The sequence below is a fragment of the Vanellus vanellus genome (genome assembly GCF_965231255.1).
Source record: "Vanellus vanellus genome assembly, chromosome: 4".
In the NCBI taxonomy this organism is placed as follows: domain Eukaryota; kingdom Metazoa; phylum Chordata; class Aves; order Charadriiformes; family Charadriidae; genus Vanellus; species Vanellus vanellus.
In genome coordinates, this window is record NC_138909.1 from 14,650,218 (window position 1) to 14,662,572 (window position 12,355).

Consider the following 12,355-nt stretch of genomic DNA (forward strand, 5'->3'; position numbering starts at 1 on the left):
TTTTATGTATTTTATTCCTTAGAAATTTTGTAAACTGCATGGTCCAGTTGCTTCATAGAGCTCAGTAAGAGTAGTATAGCTGCTATTCATTGATGCATATGTGTGTTGAAGTATTTACATATGCATTTATAAATTAACACAATGGTATGGTACTGTGGTAATGAAAATAGGAAATATCATGGTATGATTCACCAAAAAGCGTACGGACTGCATTAACTTCACCTGTGTTGTTGTTTTGCCACTATCTTGACTTTCATTTAAGCAAGGAGTCAGACTGATAACAGAATTTCTCTGCCTGGAGCAAGGTAACTGGGGAGGTTTACCAAAAAAAAAGTAAAAAATGATTGCTATGTGTTTACTTTCCATGTAAGTTTACTGGTACTGGTTAGTACCAGTATTAATGAGCGCTATTCTCATAAAAGGTGGAATTTCCAAAGAAATCAAAGGTAAACTACTGTGCAGTTTTATCTAACAACACTGCCTTAACTTGCATTCAAGACAAAAGCATTCTGTTGCACATACATCCTATGCATTTTTTTTTTCCCCCCAAAGAGCGTGCTATCTTCCTGTTTCTGTTCTTATCTGTTATTTCTCTCTCCTTTGTGCATTTCAAACCAGTTTTGTATGATCAGTAGATAACTTCAGGCATGCACTTAAGAGTGTTGCAAGCAGTCGTAATTTTTCCTCTAACCTTTTTTCATAGTGATTAGAACTACCAAGTACTGTAAACCCAAGGATTGACTGTATTATTTTTACCTTTGACAGTGCCGTTAACGTGCTAGTTTGCAGCATGGGTTAAAAAAAATTAATCTCCCAGCCCTCAAACAAACTCTGCTCCAAATTGGCGTTGTGGAAATCACTTGCTTTATGAAACATCAACTTGTTGTTTAGCTGCTGCTAAAGCTCCACACTTGTGTTATCTGTTTCACATGCATGGATTTGTATGCATGTAGTTAGGATCCTTCTTAAGTACTGCTGTTTGTTTAATAATTGAGTTCCTGCATTTAATTTAAAAAAAAAAAAAATTGGAAGACACTAATAGAATTTTTAGTTGTTTACGTTTTAAATGTTGTGTTTATTATTTGTAATGTTTGTTTTTCTTTATATGTTCATCAACATTTTAATCTTCCAATCTTACGTGTAGATCTCATGCTGACTCGGCAAAATCCAGCTCTTCTGAAACAGACTGCAATGATAACGTGCCCTCCCACAAAAACCCTGCTCCGTCAGCGAGCAAGCATGCTGTGAACGGCTTTTTTCAGCAGCAAGGTGTCTATGACTCTCCGCCTTCTCGTACTGGACAGACACTGGCAGACTGCAGCCTTTATAACCTTCCTAGGAGTTACTCACAGGATGTTTTACCGAAGGCAGCGTCTCCATCTGGGACTGATGCAGAGGGAGAGCAACATGTTTTCAGTACCCCGTCAGCATCATCTTCATTAGACGCACAGATGAGACACATCTCCATTAGCTATGACATTCCCCCCACACCTGGAGGTACTTACCAGATTCCACGAACTTTTCCAGAGGGAACGTTGTCTCAGACTTCAAAACTGGAGACTATTCCAGATATTCCTCCACCTCGGCCACCAAAACCTCACCACGCTGCAGATCGATCTCCCGTGGAAACATGTAGCATTAGTCGCACTGCTTCAGACACTGATAGTAGTTATTGCATCCCTACAGCAGGAATGCCACCCTCACGCAGTAATACCATTTCAACTGTAGATTTGAATATCTTTCGTAAAGGTCAGTATTCCATATTTTATCCTTCTCTTCCAGAATTTTTGTGTTAAATTATGTAATCTTGTGATGAATGATGTGATATGAATGATATGAATGGGCTGAATGATATGAAGGGCATTTATAGCCTTTAAAAACAAGCGTGTAGCCCTTCACAAAACGGTCTGTGGTCGCAATGCTTAAAATATGTAAGAAAGAGGAAAAAGAGAAGATTATTAAAGGAAACCATAAAGACAGCAAAGCAGAGAACATCGATAAGGAATGTATATTACACTGTGGCATTCAGTCTTAGCTAAAATACTTGAAGAGCTAGACATATTTATGGTGTTACTCGTCTTTAGAAAACAGCAATGAAGAACTACTCATCTTGGTTTTGCTAATAAGCTCGTATAGCTGAGTTCAGTACTGCCATTATCAGTCTTTCAGAATGACCAAAGTAAGGTTAGCGTGGTCCAAAGCGGTTCAAATCTGCAGAAGCTGAACGTATTTCATGAAGGTCAGTGGGACTTGGTGTATACCCAGAGCTTTGAGATCAACCCTGATCTGGTGATAGTTGCCACCAACTTTTAGAATCATATAATAGTTTGGGTTGGAAGCGGCCTTTAATCATCTAGTCCAACCCCCCTGCAATGAGCAGGGACACCTTCAACTAGATCTGGTTGCTCAGAGCCCCATCCAACCCAACCTTGAATGTATCCAGGGATGGGGCATCTACCACCTCTCTGGGCAGACTATTCCAGTGTTTTACCACCCTTATTGTAAAAATTTTCTTCCTTATATTTAGTCTAATCTTACCCTCTTTCAGTTTAAAACCATTACCCATTGTCCTGTTGCAACAGGCCCTGCTAAATGTCTGTCCCCATCTTCTGTATAAGCCCCTTAAGTACTGAAAGGCCACAGTAACATCTCCCCAGAGCCTTCTCTTCTCCAGGCTAACTCTCAGCCTGTCCTCGTAGGAGAGGTGCTCCAGCACTGTGATCTTTTTGTGGCCCTCCTCTGGACCTGCTCCAAGAGGTCCATGTCTTTCCTGTGCTGAGGGCTCCAGAGCTGGATGCAGCACTCCAGGTGGGGTCTCACCAGAGCAGAGGAGAGGGGCAGAATCTTCTTTTGATGCAGCCCAGGATACGGTTGGGTTTCTGGGCTGCGAGCGCACATTGTCAGCTCATGTGCAGCTTTTCATCCACCAGTGCCTCCAAGTCCTTCTCGGCAGGGCTGCTCTCAATCCCTTCATCCCCCAGCCTGTATTGAAACTGGGGGCTGCCCAGACCCACATATAGGACCCTGCACTTGGCCTTGGTGAACATCATGAGGTTCACACGGACCCACTTCTTGAGCTTGTCCACTTCTCTCCTTGTGATGGAAGTGCATACTGCAGTTTTTAAGTAAAATTAAAGTTGTTCCTTATGGTCACCTAAATGTTGGCATTCTAGACATGATAGTGTTTTTTTTTTTTCCTGTGTTTCCTTTAGCAGCTGGGTGTATCTCGGGTCCCATCAAATCTGGCAAAACTTCCTTTACTGAAAGAATTTGATGTTTCTTAGTTGGTTGGTTGGGGATTTTTCTGTTTGATTTTGTTGTTGTTGTTCCTGCTCTTATTCTCTCAGTTTTAAACTCAAGAAATGCAGTGAAAGGTAGAGATTGGGAAGCTGATACTTAATGTTACCGAGAGCAGTTGTTCTAGTCTTGTTAACTACTCTTGGGCTAAGAGTTTCACTTTTTTTCGGGTTCCTGAGGCAGGTGGGCATTTTTAAAGTGAAAGTGTTATTTTTAAAGTGACATTTTAAACTGGTTGATACTAATGTTAGAGGGAATTTTGAAGAAGAATTGTTTGAGTTGTGCTAGGTATGGGATGGGAGGCTGAAATGAGGAAGGGGGTGGGGACAGGGCTTTTAGAGGAGGCAATATAGAGAATGGATGTGATCATACAGGGGCTCAAATAGTATTACCCTGTTTGTGGTTCCTTTTGTAGGCTAAGTGGTTGTTAGTGTTTTAAAATGACAAAGTGACACCCTGAAAGGCCTTTGTTTGTTTTGCTTATCTTCTCTCATTTTGTTAAGTTTAAGTGAGTACTCCTGCTCTAAAGCTGAGGTTGTCAGCCTCAGGAAAGTAGCCTTTCTGAAAATACTGTTTTAATTTGGGAATTAATCGCAGAATTGTTTACTTTTCCTCTGAGGTGGAAATCTGCAACAAACTTCAGAGTTTTTTTTTCAGGGCCAGACAGGGATAAAACCCAGAGTTTGCCCCCAGTTTCTGTCTTGGCATCAGGAGTAGGGGGATGCCTCTTGCAGGGTAAGGCAGCCTGTCACCTGCATGGGTGAGCAGGACCTGGGAGCCAGATGTCTCACAAACACCCCTGTCTGCCGGAGAAGCAGCCACAAAGCTGAGGACCTTCTTAATGTGGACTATTAAGAGCCAGGACCCTGAAAATGGAGAGATCCTCCGGTTCTGGAGCAGTTTGTTCAAACAGAAAGCCCCTGGAGACCGTAGTGGGGAGCTGAGAGCAGCGATTCACCTGTTCCTGCAACAGATCATAGAATCATAGAATTGTCTAGGTTGGAAGAGACCCTTGGGATCATCGAGTCCAACCATCTACCCTACTCTACAAAGTTCTCCCCTACACCATATCCCCCAACACCACATCTAAACGTCTCTTAAACGCATCCAGGGATGGTGACTCAACCACCTCCCTGGGCAGTCTATTCCAATGCCCAACCACCCTTTCTGTGAAAAATTCTTTCCTAATGTTCAGTCTAAATCTACCCTGTTGGAGCTTGAAGCCATTCCCTCTTGTTCTGTCATTAATTACCTGTGAGTTTGAGTCCTCTTGAATCAGCACTTTCCAAGGGAAGGGTGTTCAGGCAGAAAACTTCTCCAGACCCTAAATTACGTCTGCTGTTCGTTTATTTTAGAATACATTTTTCACAAGGGCCCAATATCTCAATACCCACTCTTACACTAAATTCTTACACCTGCCTGTTTGAAAGGAAGACTTTGCTGCTTCTTTAAAAGGCAAAATTACTTTTTATTTTCTTGATGTGAAAAAATGTAAGAGCTTCAGGTTGTGACTGATGAGTGCTAAGTTTGTTTGAGAGCACAGTCCTCTCAAGTATATAGATAAAATCTATGGGCCACAGCTTCAGGAGGTGTGTTTGTATGCTCTCAGAAGCAGACAGTTAATAACAACAGACTCTGGTGCCAAGTGACAGGAACAGGGATGATAAATAGCCACTTTCTCTTCTTGTTTCTTTAGAAATTAGTTCTCAAGACTGTTATGATATTCCACGAACGTTTCCGAATGACAGATCTAATTCATTGGAGGGCTTCCATAACCACTTTGTAAGTATGACTTGATCTGACAAGAGGCGACAGTGACAGTCCTTGAGTGCTCTTTGTTCCCGTGTAAAAAAGCATGCTGTACAGTGTTTGTGATTTTTTCAGTTTCAGTAGAATGTATTAATCTGAGTAGATTAGGTTAAAAAACTCATATGATTCACAGCTGATTGCATAACTTATTTTGTTAAAGGAAATATATGTTAATTCTAGAAAAACAGAAGCATGTTGACAGTGGGAAGTGTTTCAAGTGAAGAACTAGATGAAAATTATGTCCCAATGAATCCCAACTCTCCTCCACGACAGCATTCCAGCAGCTTCACTGAACCCATCCAAGAAACAAACTATGTACCAATGACACCAGGCACGTTTGATTTTCCGTTATTTGGAAAGCAAGTCCCTCCTCCTGCTCACATGGGTTTCAGGTCCAGTCCAAAGACTCCTCCCAGACGGTCAGTACCTGCTGCAGAATGTGAGCCACCGCCAGTGGATCGGAACCTCAAACCAGACAGAAAAGGTGAGGAAAATGTCCAATAGAAGTTGATTTTTGTTGTCTAAGAAACTAACATAGCTCTCCTGACTTCTTGTTCGTGGAAAATTAACATATTTTTAGAAATTCTAGCAAAACAGTTTTTATCCTAACAGATAGCCGTAACACAAAGGGAACACAGGATTATTTTTAACCATATTTAGACCTCACAATAACAATTCCAAATACAAGCATAGGTTTACATTTTATTGCGGTAGTTACTATTGAAAAAATGACACAGAATTGCTAGCACTCAGAAGTGTGAGTTTTAGTCCTTATACACAGAAGACAGCTAGCAGATTTGTGACGGAGAGAGCGTACACAAGGCATTGGATAGAATACAAATGTATAGCCATAACAATGCTTGGTACAGGATCAGTACACGTTTTCATTGCATGAAGTAAAAGTTAAAAATAACTTATTTAGCTATTTCAGGTATTTGCTTTTGATGTAAACATTGTTAGAAGAAATCGTTGCAACAAGAATGAGTTGTATATTGTGCTGCTTTTTAGTCCTATTCAAAGTACGCAATGGTCTTACAAATTCTTACATAGAATAATTCTTACAAATGTGTTCAAATGAAGGAAGAATTAGATCGAAGAAACAGTGTTTACTAGTAAGTAGATAATGTTAAATCCTCATTTCAGTCTGTAACAGCAAGGAAAATCACTTGCTGTTGGAGCTGCTTAATGCTTAAGTGTTAGTGGCCTCCCGGGGCAGTCACGGGAAGGTGTTTAACATGGGGGGTGAGGTTCCCCTCTATATTTCCCTTGGGACCCAAAAGGGAGGAGGGAACTGCTAATTCAAGCCAGCTCTTACGATACATTTGCTTTATCACAGGAGCTAGGTGCCATGCTTATGTTGAAATTTGTATAAACTGTAGTAGGTGAAAAATTTCCTTGCCTTTATAGCGTGTGATAGATTAAACAAAATCATAAGGCAAAAGGAAAACTAGCTTTATGTGGAAATACTTCAAACTGCTGAATGTGTGGAAGATGACTGTTACGAATCTGAGGAAGCTGCAACAATCTCAATGACAAAATTGAAAAAAAAAAATCCCAAATTTTAGAGGGCCCCTTCAAAGCTATCCTAAAAAAATAATCTCTCAAATCTGATGCATACTGGGTTTACTTTTCTTTAAAACAAGGATTATTTGGGTGACCGGTGTTCTCAAGAAACAAAGAAGATACTGTTGTGATGTATCGATAAGAGATACTTGTCTAGAGAATCACTAATAAATAGCTTAGACTTTTCAGTTAGTCTAAAATGTTTTATCAGCGAGCCTATCAGTAGCAGAGATAAATGCTTAAGGAACTTATTTCCGTATTACTCAGTTTTTCAGACAAGATAACTGACTTTCTTGTAGAAGTAGGAACTAAAGAACATTAGGTCAAATGTCTGCACTATTTTGTATTTGAGTAAGTCCTATTTTTAAAATTATGTGCTTGAAAAATTAGTATTTATACTGGGAATGGCTGAATTTGTTTTGGGGAAAACTCAATGGGAAATATTCGGATGATTCAAAATATTCACTAACTAAACATTTAATTTAGTACTTTTACTGCTAAGTGAAAACAGCCTGTAGTTAAGTGAAGTAGATAATATCATTATGATATAGAAGGTTTCAGCGTAAAATGGGAAGTACCACGTCTCATTTTGGCTGTCCATCTTCAGAGAACAAGGCATGGCCTTTTTCAAGACCTTGGCTCTCTGCTTGTTTCTAATTGTTTCTGTGTTACCAGACAGTAGTTTTGTTTACTTCTTAAGAAATACTGGACAGCAACAGATTGATGAAAGCTGATACTGGAAAATATTCTGAAAATAAACACTGAACTGCTTTAACATATTTTCCCTGACTGGCCAGTTTGTATATTTGACTGATAAAATGTTTGACCTTCAAAAGCAGTAAATTCCTATGTTGAAAAGCTGCTCGCTTTTGCTGTTGGCATTGCAAAGCAGTCGCACAGATGTCTGCTGGGGCAGATTTCTCTTCAAACTGAATTAGTGTTTCACATTCTCAAAGTGGTGTGTAAGACTCCTGCTTTGCTCCCGTCCTCAAATGCTTTACAGCTAGAAAGACCTAGCTAACATCAGGGAAAAGATTTTTGGGTGTACTAACATACTTCTTAATGAACGTAGAGTGACTGGCTGTATTTTCTGCCAGTAGACTTTTGGAAGCTGTTATCACTGTAAAATAATATGATTATTAATGTAATTTAGAAGATAAAGTAATTTTAGAGTAAAGCTTCCCCAAAAGTAAATATTCTGTAGTAAATGCTTAGGGGCTGACAAAAAAACTTCGTGAAGATCTTGAGCTACCAGGAATGGTAATGATTCAGATTTATCACTGAGGGTTTTGTCTTAGTAACACACATACGCTGGCTCACTCAAATTTTATCAAGTGTACTACTGTGAGTCTGCCATTGTTGTGAAGAGCAGATATGATGACGCATCAGGATGGTAATATATTCCCATCTCGGTGGTTGAGTTCTCCATGCAAATAACTCCTTCCAGAAATACCTTTGGGAACATAAAACTGCAGTTCCTTTTGAATTGAGATGGGATAAAACTCTTCTTTTAGTGGAGCCTTGCCTAAAACAAGTGTGTGCTTTATATTCTACAGTGTTGCTTTTCTGGCTGTGAAGTTCTTGTAGTAACTTCTATTACCAGGTCGTTTCTGCTTATATAAACATACTACTGGTCTTCTGCTACAAATTAGTGCATAGAAAGTATCAAGTTGGCTGGTATGTTCAATAAAACTTAGGCAGACAGAGAAAGGGAGGAAAAGGTATATAAAATAGTTACCTTCTGGGTATTGCTCCTTTAAGTGTTGGGGTGGGGGAGAACTATGTCATTGGTTCAGGGATTTCTGTTGAAGATCACTGCGGCTTCTCTAAAAGATGGTATTACCACAGACATCAGGTGTGTTGGTGATAAGACCTCCAGGTATAGGAGAGCCCACCTCACGTTCTGTCTGAAAAAGCTGCTGTGTATTTTTATTGGTTGCAGATGGCCGCAAAAATAGCGTTTGCACTGCCTCCAACTCACAATTCCTTTTTGGTAGCTGTCCTTGTTTCTGAGAAATACCACCATCACCTTTCACGTACGTGAGCGTTGGCTCTAGCTCAGTCACGTTTCTGTGTGGGCCAGGGAAGTTTGTTACATTCCGTGCTAAAAATGCATTTGACAAAGCAGTAATGCAGTGAAACTAGCACATAAAGAACGCACTGCTTTTTTGTTGTCGAATGCGTATGCTTAGCATCTCCTCTGTTTTTCTTTGGTTTAAGAAACTATGCTACAGGTAGCATAGTTTGACAAGGGTAGAAAATGGAGGGCTGGGTGACAGCAGTGGCCATTCTGAGCCTGCTCTCCCCTCTGCTGTTTCTGCTTTGTAAACCTGAGATGAAACACATACTCAGTTACTTCTGATTCGGCTGGCTTTGAAGAATAATGCGTCAGGCAGCAAGGATCTGGCAGTCTGTCTGTCGGCAGCAGTGACTGTAATGTGTATGTCTACGCAGCTCTGATATAAGCATCTTGACGTTTTGGATAATTTATTAAGTTGTTAAAATTCTCCAAATTTTTAAGAATAGGTAAAGTTGTATAGAAGTAGCAACTGTGACAGAAGACTGAGTTATGAAAAATCAATGACATGGGTAAACCAAATGTAGGTAATAAATAGGTCTAAAACTCGCTAAAGGATGTGCACCTTCTTCTGAGCAGGGTACTTGCGCACCCCTGCTGTGAGAGCCTGAGGCTCTGCAGTCTTGGGCCAGGAGCCACGGTGAGCTGTGTGTCTTTTTCCACCAGTTTCTAGAAGACCTTTGTTTTAGGAAGTGGGTTAATAAAATAACAACAATTTTTTTTTTAAAAATAAATATATATAGCCTTGGAATGACACTACATTTTCATGTAGTTTCATTTTTCTAGCTCACAGCTGCATCTGTGAATGTGGGGAGCTTCCAGTACTTTCTGGAAGTTTTGAAAGTAATTTCAAAACATGGTGTTGGCTTCCTGCCCCAATAATTTGAATCAAAGTGCTTTACTATTTCTTTAGAGAAGCATACCAAAAGGTAAGTGCTACGTTGCTAGGGAAAAAACAGAGAGCGTTTGGCCAGGTGCTTTTCTGCATTCACCTGTAACTGAATGACAAAAATAATCTCGTTTTTAATTCGTTTTTTTTCAGGGTGCTGTTTATTATATTACAAAGAATCATTTTCTATATTGATTTTGTATTTCTGCTTTTTGGCTGCTTTAGCTTGCCGTGGTTGCATGTAGTCATGACGCTAAACTGGAAGCATTGTTGCTAGCAAAAGGTTTCAAGTGGAAGAAATACTGCATCCATCCATGCAATTGGGTCTTACTCTCTGAATCGTTCAAAGGCTGTGACTGGTTCTGCCACAGAGCGAATGCGTGACACTTGTTTTGATTGTCACATGTTCCTTCCTCAAAATACCATTTATCCAAGAAGGAGCAGTAGAATTAAGGGCGCCCAAATGCAGTGAGGTAAAGACTCCCAAGACAGCTAAGGCAGCAAAGAACAACCGAGTTATTCTCTGCTCCACCTTCCATTTTCCCTGGGGCTCTTCAAAATATCTGAAAAGGGTTGTGATAGGAGGCAGTGGATCCTGTGATCTCCATCCTGCTGACAGCTTGCAGGACTGCGGTGAAGGTTTCGCCGCTCCACGAGGAACACTCTTTGTAGCAAGGCAGGTCCCGGGTGGCTGTGCTGGCAGTCCACAAGAAAGTTTTAAGGCCTGACAAGAGGTCTGTAAGTCTAGACGATCCTAATCTTCAGTACAAACCTGACGTAAGTCAGAGATCAAGAGAAGTGCATGGTTGAAAATAAAAGGGGTAGGGTGTGAATTGGTTTTTGTAGGTCAGGAGGAAGCATTTGAGAGATGGGGGTGTCTGTGAGTCTCTGGGCATGATAATGACACCCTCCTGCCCCATGATTTATTGCCAGGGGTCAGGGGGAGGAGGGGGATGGTCTTAAAGCAAGACTTAAGACCAAACAACTACAAAATTAGATTTATGGGTTTTTTTTAAATACTTGTTTAGGATCTGTACAGAAGGACTCCTTATAGCTATGTGACATTTTGAGAGAGAGTGTGTGTACATCTCATCTGTAAAGTTCGAAGCTCTTCAGAAACACGTGCTTGCCATCTCAGCTGACAAAACCTAGGTTTTCAATATCTGAATCAAACAGTTAAGTCAATGATGGAATTGGTGATGGTGGAATTTAGTTCTTTAAAAGTCTCTACTTACTGTACCTTCGTAACCTCTCTTTTCTGAGGGGCAGTATGTCTCTGTACCAAAGTGGGTTTTTTAAGGTTCTGAAAAGAAATTTATGAACTGTGGGTGTATGGTTGAATTAACAATTCATGACCATGATGGAATGAAAAGTTAAGTCTCATTCATTTAAATATAGTGTAACACTGCCATTTTTGTAGTGTTTTTGATCCATAGTACTTAAAACACTTGAGAGAGTTCAGTTTAGCACAGGAGCTAGTTCAGAGTCGTGGGGAGAATGATGCATTCAGGATCGCTAAGCTGATTGCTGGCAAGAGGCAGTAGAGAACCTGGGGTTCCCAGCCTGCAACACGGTATTGGACTTTGCTCCATTTGTCTTTTGTTCGCCCAAATATTGCTAAAGTTTAATTGCATTCAAGATTACTCTAAACAAGATTTTCAGTCCTAGTTTGGGGTTGAATTGCACAGATTATTTTGCTGATGGCAAAAATAACCAGTAGCTAGTGTAGCACGTTTTCACCTTTATTTTTTCACAAAAGGCTTATCTTTCAACACAAATATGTCAGCATTTAGTCTGAGATGCTTCCTGCAACTCGAGTCCATACGATTGCCTTTAAAGGAGACTGGAGTTGGGACTTGTGATTGTTTTAAAAATGTTAAAAAATTTTATCTGCTTGTTTTTCTTATAGATTTTTCTCATTTAAGATGTTACAAGACATAAATTTGTGTGGTTGAACCACAAATATGTGGATTGCTTATAAAAATGTGGCTGTATCTTTGCCAGGACTACTCATGAGCATCTCCCAAACAGATTAACTTCCTAGAAAATTGCAGTTTTCTTTATTTAAGAGCATAGGTCCACTTTGAAGAGGTAATTGCGTACAGAGCTTTCACGTGGCAGGAAGCCTCTGCCACTTGCTGGTCCCCATAGGACCCACTGTGATGCTTCTGGATGAATGGCATGATCGCTCGTTGTTGTAGTGTAGTATGATGCCAAGCAAAGTAGATAGTTGTTAAGGAAATTAAGAACCCTCATTAACCATGAAGTTAGTTATAAATAGCCTAGTGAACAGTTTCCTTGTTAAATATTTACATGTTTGAGTGTCTTGAGTTGGACAACATGAACGTACTGCATGTCCTGATATAGCAGGAGCACCACACCATCCTGAAATAAAACTTCAGAGAAACAATTAAGGCATTAGTGACAACAGAGCTGACATTTCTTTAAAAATAATAATAATTAGAAGTTGGCAAAACTGCAGTGTTCTATGCTATCATGATTGTCCTGTGTATTCTTAAATAAAGGATCACTCATTTTCTCAGGCTTTAGGACAAGTAGGCATTGAAAAATTGTGAATGGTGATTTTAATCAGCAGCAAGAACTGAACTGTAGATCTGTTGAAAAAGAAACTGTGATTTTCATGATGACTTTTCTGAGCAGAAGTACTGTTCCATTTGCTTTTAAGAAATCCATGCATTTAATCTTTCTACTTACTCTTG

The 12,355-nt window shown here is 40.0% G+C and overlaps 1 protein-coding gene across 1 annotated transcript in view; it reads left to right on the plus strand.

Annotated features, from left to right (window-relative positions):
- Positions 1 to 12,355, plus strand: part of GAB1 (GRB2 associated binding protein 1) — a 98,402-nt gene that overhangs the window by 72,059 nt on the left and 13,988 nt on the right. Inside the window, exons 5-7 of the mRNA XM_082482902.1 lie at positions 1,145 to 1,749; positions 4,994 to 5,079; positions 5,287 to 5,590. Coding sequence (XP_082339028.1) covers positions 1,145 to 1,749; positions 4,994 to 5,079; positions 5,287 to 5,590 — 995 coding nt within the window. The remainder of the gene's footprint in view (positions 1 to 1,144; positions 1,750 to 4,993; positions 5,080 to 5,286; positions 5,591 to 12,355) is intronic.